The 22758-nt window shown below is 37.3% G+C and overlaps 1 protein-coding gene across 6 annotated transcripts in view; it reads right to left on the minus strand.

The window, feature by feature from the left end:
• APOOL (apolipoprotein O like) overlaps positions 1-22758 on the minus strand; it is a 144262-nt gene that overhangs the window by 72789 nt on the left and 48715 nt on the right. For 5 of the 6 annotated variants that reach the window (XM_082715990.1, XM_082715991.1, XM_082715986.1 and 2 more), the window contains exon 2: positions 12623-12727. The exons of the other annotated variant lie outside the window; for it this stretch is intronic. In XM_082715990.1, the coding sequence (XP_082572116.1) occupies positions 12623-12727 (105 nt within the window). The remainder of the gene's footprint in view (positions 1-12622; positions 12728-22758) is intronic. 6 annotated transcript variants of the gene reach the window in all.

Here is a 22758-nt window from a genome sequence, read left to right on the forward strand (position 1 = left end):
TATATATATATATATATATTTGCATATATATGCAAATAAAGGAAGAACCTTGTCAAAAAGAATCCTCAGTATAAGATTTATATACTATCAGGACAAACACAATAACACAGAAATACTGGTGGAAGAAAAAGATGGGCGAGTGGTTGTAAATTCTCAGTGTGGGTGAGGAAGGTTGTTTTGATTCTTCTTGGATGTATCTTGATATCTTTGTTAAAGGACTCAACTTTCTGAAGATAAAGGGGGATTAGGAATTGGTCTACCTATAGGGGTGGCATTGATTGGGGAAAGGGAATTACCTTGAAGTTTAACTCTATATGAATATTAGAAAAAAATGTAAAAAAAATATAAACTAGACTAAACTAAAATTTAAAGAAAAAGAAATTTAAAAAATAGAGGTGCAAAAGGAAAACACAGGTGTATGTATCAAAAAGTTCAGGTTAGAAGGTTATTATGGAATTTGATGTACTGGACATCTCACCGTGACGGTAAATAGATTAAAAAATTATCTATATAATAATAAAAAATTATCTCTATAAAAAATGGCCAGAATAGTGGGATCGATTTAATAATAAAAATTGTCCTGTGAAGTAGTGGTGGTTGTTCTCTTGTCGTCTTTTTGGTTTTTTTTTTTTTTTTCCTTTCCTGGTTGGTTTTCTGGGAGAGGCCTGCCATGTGGGTTTTCAGTCAATGATGTTCTCTGAGTTAAGTCCTCCTGCCCCCGTCAAGGGGGTGGGCTCTGAGGAAACTGGTTTTTTTCAGGCTTTTGTTCTCTGGAGGTTTTTATATTTGTTCACTTTTGTTTTTCCTCTCTTGCCTTGACTGCTTTTGATGGTTTTTGTAGGTTCAGAGGAAAGCAAACTGTACCCTGACCTCCCTCTCAGAGAGAAGCCTCAGTCTGGCTGCAAATACCAAATAAATCCCCCCTTAGCCGCTGGCAGAGCAGGTTCCCAGTCGCAGTCCCTGGGGACTCAGAATTTTTTGCTTGTACCCAAAACCAAGGCAGTGGAGGGTGTGTGGGCAGCTCCAGACTGCCAGAGAAGTTCCAAGCAGTGATCACACACTGAGATCTTCCTGCTGGCCCGGGCTGAGAGTGCCTGGTCTTTCTGGTCTGAGAGCACCAGGCTGGTGCCTTTGTGCACCTCTCTCTGGGGAGGGAGTGGGGCATGACTCAGACTCCTGATGGCAGGACAGGGTACTTGCGTGGGGACTGCAAAAAGGCTGTGCTTCTGTTGGCTGGCGAGGCTCCCAGCCCCTCAGGGGAGCCGGGCGCCAGGCACTCTCAGAAGCGCTGGTTGTTCATGGACCAAGACCTGGTTCGCTGTTGCACTCTCTCTGGCTCTGCACCAGGGGTGGCTGTCCTAGGTCTGGGGACTTAAGCCCCTGACCCTAACACCCCGATTTCCACAATTTCCCCCCGGTGATCCTTTGTTCTTTTTGAGTGCTTTCTACCAGACTCCCTAGTTAATGCTGGTCCCCAGGTGCAGAGTAATATCCCCGTATTGGGATATTACTTTCCAACTGGTCGCCTCTGGTGGCTCCCTCCCCCTTTTGTTTATCTTCCAATATCAGTCCAACTTCCCCACTCTGCTTTACCTGCCCACTGGCGTCTTCTGCTCTGGTAGAGATCCAGACGTGTATAATTCTGATCTCAGGCTGATTTCGTGGGTGATCAGAGTTCCTTGGAAGGTAATCAGCTCACTTTAGGGTACAGGTTGAAAGGGCACCTCCTCCTACTTCCCTGCCATCTTGTCTCCCCAAATTAACAAATCTTTAAAAAAAATAAAGGCCTTTTCCCACTCAACCTGAGAGCCAGTTAAAAAGCAGTAGTTTGAAAGCATCTAAATTCTATGTAAAGGATAAATGCCTACCTAAAAGCATTTGATGGAGAAGCAGGGGACTGTTGAAAATCTCAGATACAGAGATGCTGACACTAATTTTGTACTCTCCACCTACTCTGATAGTACAGGTAGGTGATCTGAGACATGGCAACTTCCCACTGACTTAGTAAGACAGGCAGGGTGAATGGTTGTGGCACTATCCCGCTGCCTTCAAGACAGAAATTGTCAGTGGTTGCAGCACTACCTAGCTCCTGGCTGGGGCAGGCTAGCACAGTCATAGCACCTTCCCACTCCCTAGCTAAAGTCAGTAAACATGGACAGTGTGTCAATCCCTTCTTCCTTGGCTGAGGCTGGCAAATGAAAGCAGTCACAGCATTTTCCTACAAACTTCCATTGCATTCCTGAAGCCCACAGGCTTGATAGTCAAAACATTTTCCCTGTTGTCTTTAAGATTTTAAATTTTTTATTTGACCGAGAGCTCACAAGTATGCAGAGAGGCAGGCAGAGAGAGAGGGGGAAGCCAAGCAGAGAGCCCGATGTGGGGCTTGATCCCAGGACCCTGAAATCATGACCTGAGCCAAAGGCAGAGGCTTAACACCAAGCAGAAAGCCCGACGTGGGGCTTGATCCCAGGACCCTGAGATCATGACCTGAGCCAAAGGCAGAGGCTTAACACACTGAGCCACCCAGGCACCCTCCCTGTTGTCTTTTTAAAGCCAGTGAATGTGCCCAGCCCCCTATACTCTCCACCTGCCTAGCTAAAGCCAGTGGGCATACATTGTTCACTGAGAGGATACTCCTCAACCATCTGGGCTTGGTGGTCAAAGGGACTGGCTTTCCAGAGTACTATGGAAATGTAAAAATTGGAAAGAAAGTACTTGGCAGTTGTCCAACCCAGGGTACTGCACAGACAGCAAAGTAAAACATAACCCTAGTCTTCTGAAAAAAAAAAAAAAATAGGTCTATATACTTAGCCTGGAGCTTCAGTCTAGCAACAGGCTTTAGGCTACCCATATATCTATAGGTTAACGAGGTGTTTCCTAGAACATAAGCAGGGAAATGCCATTCTTGTACACCACTTTGACTTTGAGGAGATCTCCCAGAAAGAACTTACACATTCATCTGGAGCCATAATTTTGGCAAGTATCACCCTGGGGATACCTCAAAATCTCATATTCTGGAGATCGACAGAAATTAAAATTTGGATCCACAGAACTATAAATATTTCTATGGTTTCAAAGGTGCTGCCTGAGGTCTAGCTTCAAATTAGGCATATGTTTTCCCTAATACATACAAACAAACAAAAAAGAGAGAGAGAGAGAGAGGTAGAGAGAGACAGTCAAGCTAAATGAGAATAAAGAGAAATGTGTTCCAAATGAAAGAACAAGAGAAAACCTCAGAAAAATAACCCTAATGATACAACGATAAGTAATCTACCTGATAAAAAATTCAGAGTAATGGTTAATAAACATGTTCACCAAAGTAGGGGGGGAAAATGATAAACACAGTGAGAATGTCAGTAATATAAGGAAATATAAGAAAGTACCAAACTGAAGTCACATAACTGAAAAATATAATAACTGAACTGAAAAATACACCAGAGGGGTTCAACGGCAGACTAGATGAAGAAGAATGAATCAGAACTAGAAAATAAATAACAACAAAAAACCCACAATAGATCAATGAAAGCAGGGACCTGTTTCTTTGAAAAGGTTAACAAAATTGATCAATCTTTAGCGAGACTTATAAAGAAAAAAAAAGAGAGAGAGAGAACTCAAGGAAATAAAATCAGAAATGAAATAAAAGAAATAATAACCACCACCACCAAAATACAAAAGGTTATTGAGAATACTATAAGAAATTATATACCAACAATTTGAACAACCTAGATGAAATGAATAAATTCCTAGAAACATGTAACTTCACAAACTGAATCAGGAAGAAATAGAACATTGAAACAGAACAATTACTAGCAATGAAATTGAATCAGTAATCAAAGATCTGGCAACAAAAAAAGCCTAGGATCCAATGAACTCACAGGTGAATCCAACAAAACATTTAAAAAAGAGTTAATATATATTCTTCTCAAACTATTCGAAAAAATAGAAAAGGAAGGAAAGTTTCCAAAATCATTCTACAAGGACACCATTACTTTGACAACAAAACTAGATAAAGACACCACGCCCCCACACACACACCCACTATAGGCCAATATCTCTGATAAACATAGATGCAAAATGTTAGCAAAGTGAATCCAACAATGTGTGTGAAAAAAATCACTCACCATGGTCAAGTGGGATTTATTCCGAGTATGCACAGGTGGTTTAGTAAGCACAAATCAATGTAATCTATCACATCAACATGTGAAAGTACAAAAAACATACAATAACATCAATACAAGTATAACAAGCATTTGACAAAGTAAGACACCCATTTATAATAAAAACTCCCCACAAAATAGGTCTAGTGGGAACATACCTCAATATAGTAAAGGCCACATATGAAAAGCCCACAGATAACATCATATTATATGGTGAAATCTGAGAGCTTATCCTCTAAGATCAGGAACAAAACAAGGATATCCACTCCCACCATTTTTAATCAATGTGGTACCAGAGATCCTAGTCATAGTAATCAGGCAAGAAAAAGATATAAAAGGCATCCAAACTGATAAGGAAGAAATACAACTTTCACTCTTTGCAGATGATAATATTATATATAGTAAACTTTAAAGAACCATCAAATAACTACTAAATCTGTTAATTCAGCAAAGCCACAGGATATAAAATTAATATACAGAAATCCATTGCATTTCTACGCACTAATAATGAAGTAGCCAAAAGAGATACTAAGGAAATAATCCCAATGACAACTGAACCAAAAGTAATAAAATACCTAGTAATAAATTTAACCAGGATGGTGAAATACTGGTATTCCAAATCCTATGAATCATTGATGAAAGAAACTGAAGATGACTGACAAAAAGAAATGGAAACACACTCCATGCTCACAGACTAGAAAAGCAAACATTGCTAAAATGACCATACTACACAAAGCAATCTACAGATTTAATGCAATCCCTATCAAAGTGCCAAGAACATTTTTCACAGCACTAGTACAAATTACCCCCAAATTTGTATATAGCCATAAAAGACCTTATTAGCCAAAGCAATCTATTTTTTAAGAGATTTATTTATTTCAGAGAGATGGAGGGAGAAAAAGAGAGAGAGAGAGAGAATCCTAAGCAGACTCCCCACTGAACATGGAGCCCAATGTGGGGCTTGATCTCATGACCCTGAGATCACAACCTGAGCCAAAACCAAGAGTCAGCTTCTTAACAGACTGCCACCCAGGCACCCCTTGCTGAACAATCTTAAGAAAAAAACAAAAAAAAAAACAAAGCTTGAGGTATTATGCTGTCAGATTTCAAGATACAAGACTAGAGTAATCTAAACAATAAAATACTGGCACAAAAATGATACAAAGATCAAAAGAAAAGAATACAGAGCCTAGAAACAAATGCACATTTACAAAATAAATTAATCTATGGCAAAGGAGGCAAGAGTATATGATGGAGGAAAGACAGTTTTTTTCAATGAATGGTGCTCGGAAAACTGGATGGCTACAAGCAAAACAATGAAGTGGGACTTCTTTCTTTCACAGTACATACACACAAAAACTCAAAATGGATTAAAGACCTAAATGTGATACCTGAAAACATAAAACTCCTAGAAGAAAACAGAAGCAGCAATCTCTTTGACACAGGCTATGGAAGTAAATTTCTAGATGTGACTTGGGAAGGCAAGAGAAACAAAAGCAAAAATAAGGCTACTGGTACTACACCAAAATAAAAAGCTTCTGCCCAGCAAAGCAAACAATAAGACAAAAAGGTAACCTACTAAATGGAAGAAGATATTTTCAAATGATGTATCTGATAAGGGGTTAATATCTAGAACATATAAAGAACTTATACAACTCAGCACCAAAAAAGCAAGCAACCCAATTAAAAATGGGCAGAAAACCTGAAAAGAAGACATACAGTTGGCCAATGGACAGATGAAAAGATGCTGAACATCACTCATCATCAAGGAAATGCAAAGCAAAATATCATTTCACACCTGTCAGAATGGCTAAAATCAAACAGACTAGAAATAATAAGTGTTGGTGAGGACATGGACAAAAGGGAACCCTCATGCACTACTGGTGTCAATGTAAACTGGTAAAGCCCCTGTGGAATACAGTATGGAGGTTCCTCAAAAAATTAAAAACAGAACAACTATATGATCCAGCAAATCCAGTTCTGGGTATTTATCCAAAGGAAACAAAAATACTAATTCAAAAAGATATATGCAATCCTATGTTTACTGTAGCAATATTTACAATAGGAAAGATATGGAAGCAACCAACATGTCCATCAACTAAAGAATGAATAAATAAGATATAAACAAGATGTGAGATACACAAACACACAAGTGTACAGAATTGTTGAATCACTACACTGTATACCTGAAACAAATTTACCATTGTATGTTAATTATACCTGAACAACAACAAAAAAGAAATACAAATGCCAATAATCCAATGAAAGCAAGATCAATCTCACTTACAACCAAAATGCAAACCAAACAACCAACAAAAAGAAGCACAGAGTAGAATAGTGGTTACCAGAGATGGGTGGAGAAGGAAATGTGGAGGTGATGGCTGAAGAGTAAAAAGTTTCAATTAAAGAATAAGTTCCAGAAATACAGTACACGATGGTGACTATAGTTAATAATACTGTGTTGTAGAATTGAAATTTGCTAAGAGCGTAGATCTTAAGTGTTTACAACCCCCACACATACACAGAAGAAAATGTTAACTATGAAAGGTGACCTATTAATTAGCTTGATTGTGGTGATAATTTTATAATGTAATACATAGGTCTAAACCTCATGCTGTATACCTTAAATATATTCAACTCCTATTTGTCAGTTATAAAGCTGGAAAAAAGAACTTCAACTGTACTCTGAGAATTTTGTCTTCACTGAGGGAAGAACATTCCTACTATGGATTAGAGGCCCTGGGCTGAAATGGCACTTATTGTACAAATACAATTTGTACTCTCTTAGAAATTACAATTAGATTAAGTAAGCTATAAAACCATATAAAGCCACATTTAACTTAAACTGAACCAAAGTAACTAGAACTCTTAAATCAGTATTTCTTCTGTTTTTGTTGTTGTTGTTGTTATTTTGGGGGTTTTTCTTTTTTGGGTCAAAACAAGCAAATAACAGTGAATCAAACTTGTATCACAGAAATATTTTAAAAAGAAACATGTAATGATGTCTATGGCTGATTGTATACACACAGTGCAAATGCACCATTTTACATATAATACTGAAAATTTCATAATTTAAAAAAATGATAATCTCCAGGGTGCTTGGGTAGCTTAGTTAAGAGGCTGCCTTGGGCTGAGGTCATGGTCTCAGGGTCCTGGGATCAAGCCCTCACTCAGGCTCCTTGCTCAGCAGCAAGCCTGCTTCTCCCTCTCCCTCTGCCTGTCGCTCCCCCTACTTGTGCTCTCTCTCTCTCACTGTGTTTCTCACTCGCTCTCTGTCAAATAAATAAAAATATTTTAAAAATGATAACCCCGTGGCTCTGCAAATTTTTCTAACATATTTAATTATTTTACTAGATGGTACTTAATAAGGTAGAAATATACTGAAACTTTTAAAAAGATGTTTAACAATAAGAGTTGAACTATAAAAGGATTTTCTGAGTTAACCACAACTTTACTAGAAGATTCTATTAACCAGAATACCTCAACACAGTGTTTTGGTTTAGTACAGGCTTTAAGTAAATTTAAAAGGAGGCAAAACTCACTTTACAGTGTACACAATGTTACCCATAACAACCGAATAAAGTTACCCAGAACTTCATAAATTTAAGTTCCTCAGAAATTGGATTCCATCTTTGGGAATATTCCCCAGCACTTAGCTGGCCACCAATTTTGTTTGAAAAGTAATTCAATTAAATTCTATTTAAAATGTATTGTGGAACACAATAAATACCAAGGAATTCTGTGTATTCTATAATATAGTAAAGAATACAAATTTTTAAATTCAGAAATATGTAAGTTCAGCTATTTGAGACAAACAGATTTTCAGGAATACCCAGACTTTGAGCTCTTCAAAGATGATAGTGTCAAGGTAAGCTTAAAATCATCATCTCTCTAAGATTAATAAAAAGGAGGAAAAAAACTGTGTATTAGCAAGTATATAGGAGAATGACTATCGTAGATTGCTAAAGAAAATTTAAGAAACTTTACCCAGTGCTTATACAGTGCCTCATACACAGACAAGAGGAATTCAGGAAAATGTTTTGTTAAATGAATACTACCTTTATGCATGTCAGTTTGGCAATGGTATTGGTATTCTTTATGCCTTCTGACATACAGTTCCATTTCCAGAAGTTCATTTTAAGGAAAGAGTTATAAATGTATGTAAAGATTTATGTACAAGGTGTTTCAACAAAGCACTGATTACAATAGCAAAATAATTGGAATGACATTAAATTTCAAAAAAATTATGGAAATTGTACATTTGATAATGGTACATTCATACAACCAAATATTTATCCCACCATTAAGAATTCTCTTTAATGTCATCTGAATAGTCAGTGGTGGAGTCAGGATTCAGATTCAGACTTACATAAATTTCTCTAAGAATGCAGACAAACCTTAGGGGTGACTTCAGGCTGGAAAAGATAAAAATTACAACAGTGAACAGGGCGCCGGGAGGAGGGGCTGCTGGTAGGAACGCAGTTTCTGTAGGTGGTATGAGTTTGGCTGGCAACCAGGTCCCCAGAAGACCATGAGGAACCAGGTTTCTGGGTTCCTGGAGGCACAGGAGGAAGATGAGTTCTATCAGATGATTTATGGGGGTTTCACAGAGGGATTAGGAAATAATGAGTATCAAGGGCACCAGTCAGACACAGAGGATTAGGTGGACTCTGACTTTGACATCCATGAAGGGGATGAACCATCCAGTGACAGAGAAGCAGAAAAACCAAGAAGTAAGTGCTGAGTAGTCATCAAAGCATTAAGGAGCCTCTCAAGATCTTGAGACCTCAAAAAGTCAGCATTCCAGGTAGTAGCTCTCAGAAGGCCTGATAAGAGAAAGCACTGCTGCCACTAGGAATTACAGGAAAATGGCTCTGGCAGAATTCCATGTGTTGAGCTGAGCATACATGACAGACATTCCTTTGGGTACAGGAGAGGCAGGGCCAGTCATAGCAGTGAAAGCAGTCCCCACTGCGAGTGGCTACTGATCCAGGAGGCACTGCTCAGAAAGGCCAAGATCACAGAGCTCAACTTTCATTTACTAGAAACATATGAATGGATTAAGGCTGACAAAAAGAAGCAAGTGCAGAAGAAGCAGAAGTGCCCTGGGCCCATAATCACCAACCATTCAGTAGCAGTGCTGCCTGTAGGGGAGCCACACCCTAAAGAAGAGACTGTGGATGTGCAAGGACTTTATCCTGCTCCCACAGATTCTGCACTGACTCCCTGTGCCAGCATTGGACCCATCAACCCTCCTTCTCACTGTCCTGTGCCTTCATAATTTTCAGTGATAATGACTGAAGTGACATTTGAGTAATGGTTTCCCCAAGGGCAGCCCCCAAGGTCTCTGAGAGGTCTTCCCTGCGACCCACTGCCCAGCCCTGTACTTAGACCCTGTCAAAGACCTCCCATATTTCACTGCTCAAGGCTTCAAGATCATCAATGATGCCTACAAATAGAACCTCACTGCCTATGGATTGCCGCCCACTACCTCAGCACTTCCCGAGCCACTCCTTGGCTCTGGGCCCCAAGTCTTATACCAGAAAACTGTCATCAAATAAGGAGATTTTTACTCTTTAGAAACCTCTTTCATGCCTGACTTGGGGCTCTTAATTCCCCCACCTCTCTCTGCTTCTCTCCTTTGTCATCTCTGAGCTTTGCCCAGATCTTTTCTGTATTTCTTTCCCTCAATTCATCTAGGTTTTATTTGTGTTTTTTAATCTAATAAAAGAGAAAGATTCCCCTTAAAAAAAAGTACAATGGTGAACAGAATCAACAGCCATAATTAGGTATCAACAAGCTGGTAAGATAGACTAGATCAACAAAATTTAAGTTAAAGAGGCATAATTGTAATGGAATCCAAAAAAAAGTCCATATACATAAGTACCAACTGGAAAAATAAATAGCTTACCAGTGGCCCATATAACGAGGTTTGATTAATTTTAGAGAACTCCAAGTTAACTATTTCATGGTCAAAAGCTGATTATAAGCAAGGCTGATTATAAGAACACTCAAAACAAACATAAACATAAAAATAAATGTAATCTCGGGCAGTATTAACAGAAATACATTATCAAGAATAAGAGAAGTCAGAATCAGACTCTATCCAGGGATAGAATTTTTCTGCACGGTAGCAATGCCAAGAGAAACAAGGCCAAAGGATAGAACTTCTTATGAAACAGGTTTGTGTTTGACATAGGGAAGTACCTTAACTTGAATGAGAGCTGCCTGGAAATGGATGATTGCCTTAGGTTCCTTTATCCAGAGTTTTATTGTTATAGAAGATAAATAGCCACTTTAGTGTGCCTATCGTAGAGGGGACTACATTACCATACAGAAGGCTGAATTAGAAAATATTTAAGGTCAACATTTTGAGGAACCTCCATGCTGTTTTCCAGAATGGCTGCACCAGCTTGCATTCCCACTAACAGTGTAGGAGGGTTCCCCTTTCTCCGCATCCTCGCCAGCATCTGTCATTTCCTGACTTGTTGATTTTAGCCATTCTGACTGGTGTGAGGTGATATCTCATTGTGGTTTTGATTTGTATTTCCCTGATGCCGAGTGATATGGAGCACTTTTTCATGTGTCTGTTGGCCATCTGGATGTCTTCTTTGCAGAAATGTCTGTTCATGTCCTCTGCCCATTTCTTGATTGGATTATTTGTTCTTTGGGTGTTGAGTTTGCTAAGTTCTTTATAGATTCTGGACACTAGTCCTTTATCTGATATGTCATTTGCAAATATCTTCTCCCATTCTGTCAGTTGTCTTTTGATTTTGTTAACTGTTTCCTTTGCTGTGCAAAAGCTTTTAATCTTGATGAAATCCCAATAGTTCATTTTTGCCCTTGCTTCCCTTGCCTTTGGCATTGTTCCTAGGAGGATGTTGCTGCGGCTGAGGTCAAAGAGGTTGCTGCCTGTGTTCTCCTCAAGGATTTGGATGGATTCCTTTCGCACATTGAGGTCCTTGATCCATTTTGAGTCTATTTTTGTGCGGGGTGTAAGGAAATGGTCCAATTTCATTTTTCTGCATGTGGCTGTCCAATTTTCCCAGCACCATTTATTGAAGAGGCTGTCTTTTTTCCATTGGACATTCTTTCCTGCTTTGTCGAAGATGAGTTGACCGTAGAGTTGAGGGTCTATTTCTGGGCTCTCTATTCTGTTCCATTGATCTATGTGCCTGTTTTTGTGCCAGTACCATGCTGTCTTGATGATGACAGCTTTGTAATAGAGCTTGAAGTCCAGAATTGTGATGCCACCAACGTTGGCTTTCTTTTTCAATATCCCTTTGGCTATTCGAGGTCTTTTCTGGTTCCATATAAATTTTAGAATTATTTGTTCCATTTCTTTGAAAAAGATGGATGGTACATGGGGGCTTAAGTGTGTAGGAGAAGAATAAATGAAACAAGATGGGATGGGAGGGAGACAAACCATAAGTGACTCTTAATCTCACAAAACAAACTGAGGGTTGCTGGGGGGAGGGGGTTTGGGAGAAGGGGGTGGGATTATGGACATTGGGGAGGGTATGTGCTTTGGTGAGTGCTGTGAAGTGTGTAAACCTGGTGATTCACAGACCTGTACCCCTGGGGATAAAAATATATGTTTATAAAAAAAAAAAGGGAATCTTTCTGCCCTTCAACAGATGAATGGATAAGGAAAATGTGGTCCATATACACTATGGAGTATTCTGCCTCCATCAGAAAGGATGAATATCCAACTTTTGTAGCAACATGGATGGGACTGGAAAAGATTATGCTGAGTGAAATAAGTCAAGCAGAAAGAGTCAATTATCATATGGTTTCACTTACTTGTGGAGCATAACAAATATCATGGAGGACATGGGGAGTTGGAGAGGAGAAGGGAGTTGGGGGAAATTGGAAGGGGAGGTGAACCATGAGAGACTATGGACTCTGAAAAACAATCTGAGGGGAATGAAATGGTGGGGGTGTGGGAGGTTGGGGTACCAGGTGGTGGGTATTATAGAGGGCACAGATTGCATGGAGCACTGGGTGTGGTGCAAAAATAACGAATACTGTTATGCTGAAAATAAATAAATTTAATTTTAAAAAAAAGGAAATATTTAAGGTCACTTTCAAAGCTGAGATCTTAATGAATTTCTTAAACTAGGGTTTTCAAATATCAGGTGTGCTTGTATAAATTTGTTAAGAAAAAACAAATCAGACTGCTTTTAAGTACTAAGATCCTGTACTACTACTAATTGATTATTCACTAAGAAAAATCACTATTTATTTTACTGGGGTTAGAATTTTAGATATTTGATTTACATATAAAAAATATAGTGTTTATTTTGACATACCCTAAAATTACTTCTTTCAACTTGTAATATGGGCTTAACAAATACTTCAAATACATTTTTGATGAATAGAGATAACTGAAAAATAAAAACACTCATGGCTTTTGCATCATATTTATGTTATACAAAATCCACAAACTTTTGTAGGTAAATTACCTGCTCCGGTTTTACTAGCTGCTTTTTGTATTCTTCTTCTTTAGCTGCAAGCACAGTTATAGATGCACATATCAGACCTGCAGGTACGGGTGTCAGCTTTCCCATCTGAGAAAGATATATCAAAAATATTTTTTTAATTGAGAAGATTGTCATCCTCCATTTCCTGATACATTTTGGGGGTATCCAAGCAACACGATGGGTTTTATTTAAAGTATTAAAAACTCAAGCACTCCAAACTGCTGCATATATTTTTAGAGTATAATTCTTAAAATTCTCTCATCATCCTGGATAGCAGAGTATTATTTTTTATTAGTTAACTGCCTAATTTATATGGAATATACCAATAAAATAATTACTAAGAAGAAGTGAATACAAAATTTGAGGGATGTAGTAGGATAGATCATAGTATTCACTTAGTACACAAATACACGTCAGACCATGGTCTCAAGTGCTTAGGATATACATAAACAAAACAAAGATTCTTGCTCTTATGGAGCTGATATTCTAATGGAGCACAGACAGGCAATAAATACAATAAATAAGTTATATGTTACAAAGTGATAAATGCTATGGAGAAAGTAAAAATAAGGGTGATCTGGAGTACTGGATGATTCAAGTTGTATCTTGAAATACCATTTATACTGATATTATTCATAAAGACAATTTCCTTCCATTACAAATCCTTTGTTCCTAACTTTCTAAAACATTCCTTCTTACGTATCTCATGCTTAATCTGAAGCCAAAGTGAACTGTGTTTTGAATGTAATCTGATTTGAATTAAGAATGCAGGAAAGAGGCACCAGAGTGGCAGAGTCAGCTAAGCTACAAGTCTTGGTTTTGGCTCAGGTTGTGATCTCGGGGTTGAGACCAAGCCCTGCATGGGGCTCTGCGCTGAGCATGGAGTCTGCTTGTGATTCTCTCTCCCTCTGCCCCTCCTGCTCATGCTCTCTCTCTCTCTCCTGATCTCTAAATTAATAAATATTTAAGCAAAAAATAATGCAGGAAAATCACTGGCTCTAAGAACAAAATGTTCCAGTGTCATTCAGGTATCAAAATATTCCCCAAAGATTATCCATTCAAGGCCAAATGAAAAGCTCCCTAGGGAACAAATATTTTAAGAGCTTGATTCTTTACATAGGAAAGGAGGCTTGCTGAAATTGACAAAGGACATCCAGAGGAAAGAGGTCTCTTTGGCTTACAAACAAGGGAAATTATAAAAGAACTGGAAGAAGTACTAGTCAAAGGACTCTAAATATTCTCTGATAACAGTGATAGTGCCTATACTTCATTTATGACACATTTTCAATATTTTCTGAGCAGAAGAGGAGAAGCTAGAGACTCTAGTTAGGCTATTGTCTGTTTAAGCCAGTCATAACTGATTTAGACCGAGACTTCAGACAGGGTAAATTAAGACTCAATTCTATCTTTTTTTTAAAGATTTTATTTATTTATTTAGAGATCACAAGCAGGCAGAGAGGTAGGCAGAGAGACGGGGGAAGCAGGCTCCCCACTGAGCAGAGAGCCCGATGTGGGGCTTGATCCCAGGACCCCAGGATCATAACCTGAGCCGAAAGCAGAGTCTTTAACCCACTGAGCCACCCAGGTGCCCCTACAGACTCAATTCTAATAAAAATTTTATTCACTGTTATTTTCCCTTCAAGCCTTCCTCTGATAGATGTATCAGCATCACAGAATAATTTATCTAGGCCTGCCTTCCCAAAAGACATTCCATTTGATTTCATTATACTTGGTATTCACTAATGAATTAAGATTTCTATACCATACCTTTGTCATTTCTCAATAAAAAAATATTAAAGCTGATGCCATCAAGAATGCGCTCCCATGTACCTAAGATACTTTGTTAATTTATCTCTGAAGTGATTAAAGAATGTAAATTCTCACAGTTAAAAGCCATTTTAAAAACAGCTGATTAGATCTTTCTTATTCCCTAGATACAAAAAAACACTGAAGTATGCTAATAGCTAAAAACATTTTATTGCCCTAATGTTCTCAGTGTACACTAATCTTACTTCACATAATACTGTAATAATGTATATACTATAAAATAAATTCATAGGTATTGCTTGATATTCATGATCCAGTGCTCCAGAGTCTAGATTAACTGAACTAGTAACCTAAAAGTTAACATATTTTGAAAAATGGCTACATAAATTTGCTACATTTTCTACTCAGTAGAGTAGGGCCCATCCACCTTTAATAAATGAGGTAGTGTGGAATAATGGCAAAAACATTAGCTTAGGAGTTACACAGACCTGGTTTTGAATTCCAGTTGTGGAACTGTCTAAATCTGGGCAAGTAACTTAAGCTCTTAGAGCTATGCTGCACAAGTAACTATTAGCTACTTGTGGTTATTTAAATTTAAATAAAAAAATAAACCTTAAAATTTATTTCCTTAGTTACATTAGCTCCATTTCATGTGCTCAACAGTATACTGTAGAACACAGATACACAGTAATTCCATCAGTATACTGTAATCAGTATACTGTAGAGCACAGATACACAGTAATTCCACAGTATACTGCAATCAGTATACAGTAACTCTCAACAGTATACTGTAGAGGACAGATACACAGTAATTCCATCATTGAAGAAAATCCTACTGTCCAGTGCTACCTTAGAGTTTCAGATTATATATCTGAAAAACATGAAAATGCCTTCCTTTTATATGGTTATCATGAAGACTAAATACATAATTATATAAAAATGGATTGTACTTGGCAAATGGACAAGTAATTTTAGCTCCCCAGTCTTTCCTTGCTGAACAAAGATGTGAAGTGGCTGGTCTTACTCCTCATTTTTCTTCTCAGATGTATGGGATTTTAGTGAGGTTCTGGCCAAGATACATCATATCAATAAAACACAACATACCTGATGTCTCAAAACAAAAGCCAAGATTTTGATTAAAAGAAAACAGGTACATTAACATCCTCAGCCTTTTTCAAACACAGGTTATACTGATGAAGAAGGGATTCCCTACCCAAAGAGGGGCAGCTGATTGCATAACACATGAAAATTTTAGAATAGGAATTGGCAAATTACAGCTCTGGGCTAAATCTGACCAGGCTTCTGAGCTAAAAATGTTTTTTTTCTTTCTTTTCTTTTTTCTTTTTTACATTTTTTAAAGATTCTATTTATTTGCCAGAGAGAGTGAGAGCACATGAGCGCAAGCAGGGGGAGTGGTAGGCAAAGGGAGAGGCAGGCCCCCTGCTGAGCAAGGAGGCCGGTGTGGGACTTGATCCCAAGACCACCTGGGCCAAAGGCAGACACCTAACCAACTGAGTCACCCAGGTGTCCTGTTTTCTTTCTTCTTCCTCTTCTTTTTTTTTTTAAATAAAGAATTGTAAAAACAAAAATAAAAAACAAAGAAGAAAATGTGACCTTGTGTTTTATAGAGTCTAACAAATTTGCTATCTAAACTTTTACAGAAAAAACTCCTGATTTAGAAAATTAAATAAGAGATTAAAAAAATATCAGAGCTTCATACTATACAAACTTATAGTCCCATAAGGCCATTAATTAAATAGCATTAAAACTTACAAAGGTAATCCCACTTTTCATAAGATACGAAGACAATGCATTAAAATTATTTAAAACTTTAGAATAATGACTTGTCAATTCAAAATTATTAATGACTTGTTTAAAATCAATAAAACAGAGAAACTGGCTTCTTCCAAAAGATAACAGGTCCTAGAACAGAATTCTATCAGACAAAGATTTACAAAAACCAGCACTAAAGAAGAGCATCAGATTAACTCCCACAAAAGACTCATCCTTTCCAAGCACTTCTTTAATCAAAATACAGTTGATTCCCATTATTTGCAGTAGCTGCATTCCATAAAATAGCTGTGAAAAGTGATTTAGGGAATACTGAAACACTGCTCCTAGGGAAAATAAGGGGTTAATTTCTTGCAATCCTCTGGTTACATTTTTATCAACTGACCAATATATAACCTTGATTCATATGTGTTTCTGCTTAAAAACACCTTATTTAATATATAGTTAATTCACTGACATTAAACTTATGGTCAACAGCACTATAACTCATGCCTAAACCAAGTATATTGAACACATATTTTCTCTGTAAGGCACATCACGTATTTCTTGCACTTAAAAATACTAGACAGCATTTGTATACTACGCATGGGAGTCATTTTAAATAGCAGCACCACCAAAAAAAGAGAAAAACATGTAGGACTAATTAGATCACAGTTAGGATAGTTAGGGGAATCCAAATCAAAAGTAGAATGAGATATCACCTCACAATTGTCAGAATGGGTAAGTGCCTTATCCGTCTTCACTTGGGAATATAAAATATGGATTATTTTCTGCTTTCCTAACAGAACTGAAATGTAAATTTTTCTTTATAAGAATTTTTGTTACCTATTTTGTAATAAAGACTACATATTTATTAGTCTAATATAAAGTCAGTCCTAATGATTTAGAGATCATCACGTAGCAAAGGATTTTTTGTATTAAACAGGAGTCCTAGGTGTTATATCCAACTGATAAATTACTAAACTCTACATCTGAACCTAATAATGTACTATATTTTGGCTAATTGAATTTAAGTTTAAAGAAAGAAAAAAAAGAAATCAAGAGTCCTATGATAAGTATAAGATTTTTAAATTTAAAGATTAAAAAAGAGGTGCCTGGGTGGCTCAGTTGATTAAGCATCCAACTCTTGATTTCAGCTCAGGTCATGGGTCCTGGGATCCTACCCCAAGCCAGGCTACAAGCTCAGCGGGGAGTCTGCTTCTCTCCCTCTCTCTCATTGCCCCTCCCCCCGCTCACATACTCTTGCTTTCTCTACCTCTGAAATAAGTAAATCTTGACAAAAATTTAAAGATAAAAGGTAAGCCCTGAAAACTAAACAGAAAATGAAATAAACAATGCAGAGGCAATGATCGCAGAGAGGAACAATTCACAGTGATTACAACCAAGTTAATTGATTGTCCATCCCTAATGGGTAATATAACCAAAGGCCAGAAAGAACAGCAAAAAATACATATGCAAAAACAACAAAAATCTTAAAACTGTTTTTAATAATGTATTTAATATATTTCTAATAATCACACTGTTGGAAGCAGTGTTAACACTTTATAATGAAACTGTTGCATATATTGTTTTGTAGAATAAAACAAAGTACATTGGCATTTGAAAGACTGAGATTTTTGTATGCGAAAAAGATAGATGAAATTAAAGCAAAATCTTCTAGCTCTCAATTTAAATAGAAATTGTCAGCTAATTATCCTACATTACTATGATACAGGAGATAAAGACAATGAAACACATTAAAATACACTATGGGAATTCATTAAGAAAATTGAGGAATTCAGGGGCACCTGGGTGGCTCGGTGGGTTGAAGCTTCTGCCTTTGGCTCTGATCATGGTCCCAGGGTCCGGGATCGAGCCCCGCATCAGGCTCTTTGCTCTGCAGGGAACCTGCTTCCCCACCCTCTCTCTGCCTGCCTCTCTGCCTGCTTATGATCTCTGTCTGTCAAGTAAATAAATAAAATCTTAAAAAAAAAATTGAGGAATTCAGAAGCTGTAAGGGGAAAAGGACATGACCTGATTTCCTCAATAAATAAACACAAAATGGAGGCAGAGACTTACGAGACTTAAAATCAATAAATTCAAACATATGATACCATTTGGAATGAGAATTTAAAAATGAACTTTAAAAAGTTATGTACCCACGGAATGGGAGAAGATATTTGCAAATGAGAGTACAGACAAAAGGTTGATATCCAGGATCTATAATGAACTCCTCAAACTCAACACACACAAAACAGACAATCATATCAAAAAATGGGCAGAAGATATGTACAGACACTTCTCCAATAAAGACATACAAATGGCTATCAGACACACGAAAAAAATGTTCATCATCACTAGCCATCAGGAAGATTCAAATTAAAACTACATTGAGATATAACCTTACAAAGTTAGAATGGCCAAAATTAGCAAGACAGGAAACAACATGTGTTGGAGAGGATACGGAGAAAGGGGAACCCTCTTCCACTGTTGGTGGGAATGCAAGTTGGTGCAGCCTCTTTGGAGAACAGTGTGGAGATTCCTCAAGAAATTAAAAATAGAACTTCCCTATGACCCTGCAATTGCACTCCTGGGTATTTACCCCAAAGATACAGATGTAGTGAAAAGAAGGGCCATCTGTACCCCAATGTTTATAGCAGCAATGGCCACGGTCACCAAACTGTGGAAAGAACCAAGATGCCCTTCAGCGGATGAATGGTTAAGGAAGATGTGGTCCATATACACTATGGAGTATTATGCCTCCATCAGAAAGGATGAATACCCAACTTTTGTAGCAACATGGACGGGACTGGAAGAGATTATGCTGAGTGAAATAAGTCAAGCAGAGAGAGTCAATAATCATATGGTTTCACTTATTTGTGGAGCATAAAAAGTAGCATGGAGGACATGGGGAGATAGAGAGGAGAAGGGAGTTGGGGGAAATTGGAAGGGGAGGTGAACTATGAGAGACTATGGATTCTGAAAAACAATCTGAGGGTTTTGAAGGGGTGGGGGGTGAGAGGTCGGGGTACCAGGTGGTGGGTATTATAGAGGGCACAGATTGCATGGAGCACTGGGTGTGGTGCAAAAACAATGAATACTGTTATGCTGAAAATAAAAAATAAATTAAAAAAAATTATGACACATTCAGAGATTATTTTTTATATATGTGCAGCTCAAGCAAGGGTGTATTATTTTTAAAATGTACTCTTTAATAACTGTCACCTGTTTCACCCATTGCCCACCCACTTCCCCTCAGGAGGTTTTCCATAGTTAATAGTCTGTCTTTTTTTCCTTTCTTTATTTGTTTTGCTTCTTAAAGTCTACATATGAGTGACATCAAATGGTACTTGTCTTTTTCTGACTTATTTCACTTAGCATTACACATATTAGCTTCATCCATATTTGTAGCTGGTTAAGATTTCACTCTTTTCCATAGCTGAACAACATCCCATTGTGTGTGTGTATAACAACCTACACACACACACATTTTCTTTATCCATTAATCTACTGATGGGCATTTGGCATTTGTGCTGCTTCCACAGTATACATACTGTAAATAATACTGCAATAAACATAGGGGTGCATGTATCCCTCTGAATTAACGTTTTTGTATTTTTTGTGTGAATACCCAGTAATGCAATTACTGGATCACAGGGTACTTCTATTTTTAATTATTTGAAAAAACATCATAGCATTTGACACAGTGGCTATACCAGTTTGCATTTCCACAAACAGTGCAAGAGTGTTCCCTTTCCTCCACATCCTCACTAACATTTCTAATGTTTTCAATTTCACCCATTCTGACAAGATGGTATCTCACTCTAGTTTTGATTTGAATCTCCCTAATGCTCTTTGATGTTGAACACCATTTCATGTGTCTGTAGGTCATCTGTATATATTCTCTGGAAAAAATGTCTATTCATGTCTTCTGCACATTTTAATTGGATTATTCATTTTTTAGGTGTTGAATTTTCTAAGTTCTTTAGGTATTGTTGGTACTAACCCTTTATCAGATGTGTCACTTGCAAATATCTTCTCCTACTCCACAGGTTGACTTTTAGCTTTGTTGATTTTTTCCTTCACTATCCAGAAGGTTTTTAGTTTGAAGATGTCCCTTAGTTTATTTCTGCTTGTTTCCCTTGCCTCAAGACACATATCTAGTAAGAAGTCACTATAGCCAATATCAAAGAAGTTAATACCTGTGTTCACTTCTAGGATTTTTATAGTTTCAGGTCTCACAGTAGGTCTTTAATCCAATTTATTTCTGTTTATGGTGTAAGAAAGTGGTCCAATTTCATTATTTTGCATGTTGCTATCCAGTTTTCTGAACACTTGTTAAAGAGACTTGTCTTTTTCCCATTGGATATTCCTTTTTGCTTTGTCAAAGATTAATTGACCATATAATTATGGATTCATTACTGGGTTTCCTATTCTATTCTAATTTTATGCCAGTACCATACTGTTTTGATCACTACAGATTTGTAAAATAACTTGACCAACTGTGATGCCTCCACCTATACTTTTCTTTTACAAGATTGCTTTGACTATTCAGGGTCTTTTGTGGTTCCATACAAATTGTAAGATTATTTGTTCCTGTGAAAAATAATGTTGCTGTTTTGACAGGCATTGCATTAAATGGATAGATTACTTTGGGTACTATACACATTTTACCAATATCTGTTCTTTTAGTTCCTGAGCATGAAATGTCTTTCCATTCCTTTGTGTCATCTTCAATTTCTTTAATCAGTGTTTCATAGTTTTCAGAGTACAGGACTTTCACCTCTTTGGTTAGGTTTACTCAAGGTACCTTAGTGTTTACTATATAATTGTAAATATGACTGATTTCTTCATTTCTCTTTTTGCTACTTCATTTCTGGTGTATAGAAATGGAATAATGTCTGTATATTGATTTTGTATCCAGCAACTCTACTGAATTATTTTATCAGTTCTAGCAGTTTTATGGGGTGGTATTTTAATTTAGTTACATATAGTACTCCATCATCTGCAAATAGTGAATGTCTGACTTCTTACTTGCTGATTTGGATGCCTTTTATTTCTTTTTGTTGTGTGATTGCTGTGGCTAGCACTTCCAGTAAAATATTAAATAACAGCAGTGAAAGAGGACATTGCTGTTGTGCTTCTGACCTTAGGGGAAATGCTCTCAGTATTTTCCCCATTAAGGATGATATTAGCTGTGGGCTTTTAGCATATGGACTTAATTATGTTAAGGTATGCTGCCCCCAAAGCTACTTCATCTAAGATTTTTAGCATGAATGGATGTTGCAGTTTGTCAAATGATTTTCCACATCTACTGAGAAGATCAAATGCTTCGTATCATTTATTAATACAGTGTATCACACTGATTGATTTGTGACTACTGAACCACTCTTGCAACCTAGGAATAAATTCCACTTGATTGTGGTGAATATTTTTTTTTAATGTATGCTTAGATTCAACAGCGAGTACTTTGTTGAGGATTTTTGTATCTATGCTCCTCAGAGACATTGGCCTGTAGTTGTCTGTTTCATGGTGTATTTATCTCATTTTTCTATCAAGGTTATCCTGGCTTTTCTATCTTTTGTAATCATTTAAGAAGAGTAAGTAGTAACTCTTCCTCAAATGTTTGGTAGAATCCTCCCATGAAGCCATCGGGTCCTGGACTCTGTTGCAAGATTATGGATTACTGATTCAATTTCTTTGCTGGTGATTGGTCTGTTCAAATTTTCTTTTTTTCCTGCTTCAGTTTTAGCAGTTAGTATGTTTCTAGGAATTTATCCATCTCTTTTATTTTATTTTTTAAAGATTTTATTTATTTATTTGTCAGAGAGAGAGAGAGCACAGGCAGAGTGGCAGGCAGAGTCAGAGGGAGAGGCAGGCTCCCTGCGGGGCAAGGAGCCCGATGTGGGACTGGATCCCAGAACGCTGGGATCATGACCTGAGCCGAAGGCAGCTGCTTAACCAACTGAGCCACCCAGGCGTCCCTATCCATCTCTTTTAGCTTGTCCAGTTAGTTAACATATAGTTTTTCATACTATTCTAATAATTTGTATTTCTCTGCTGTTGGTTGGTATTTCTCCACTTTCACTTATAGTTTTATTTGGGTCCTTTCCCTTTTCTTTTTGGTATGTCTGGCTACAGATTTGTTAATCTTATTGATATTTTCAAAGAACCAGCTCCTGGTTTCATTGATCTGTTCTACTGTTTTCTTAGTTTCTATATCATTTATTTCTGCTCTATTCTTTTATTATTTCCTTCCTTTTACAGGTCTTAGGCTTCCTTTGTTGCTTCTCTTGCTTTAGGTACAAAATTAGGTCGTTTGAGATTGCTCCTGTTTCTTGAGGTAGGCCTGTATTGCTACATACTTCCCTCTTAAAACTGCTTTTGCTGCATCCCAAACATTTTGGTAGTTGTGTTTTAATTTTCATTTGTTTCCATTGCATTTTTTAAACTTTTTATTTCCTGGTTGACCCATTCATTGTTTGCTACCATGTTATTTAACCTTCATGTACTTGTGTACTTTCCAAATTATTTCTTGTGGTAGAATTCCAAGTTTCATATTGTGGTCAGCAAAGGCATAT

The sequence above is a fragment of the Mustela nivalis genome (genome assembly GCF_964662115.1).
Source record: "Mustela nivalis genome assembly, chromosome: X".
NCBI lineage: Eukaryota > Metazoa > Chordata > Mammalia > Carnivora > Mustelidae > Mustela > Mustela nivalis.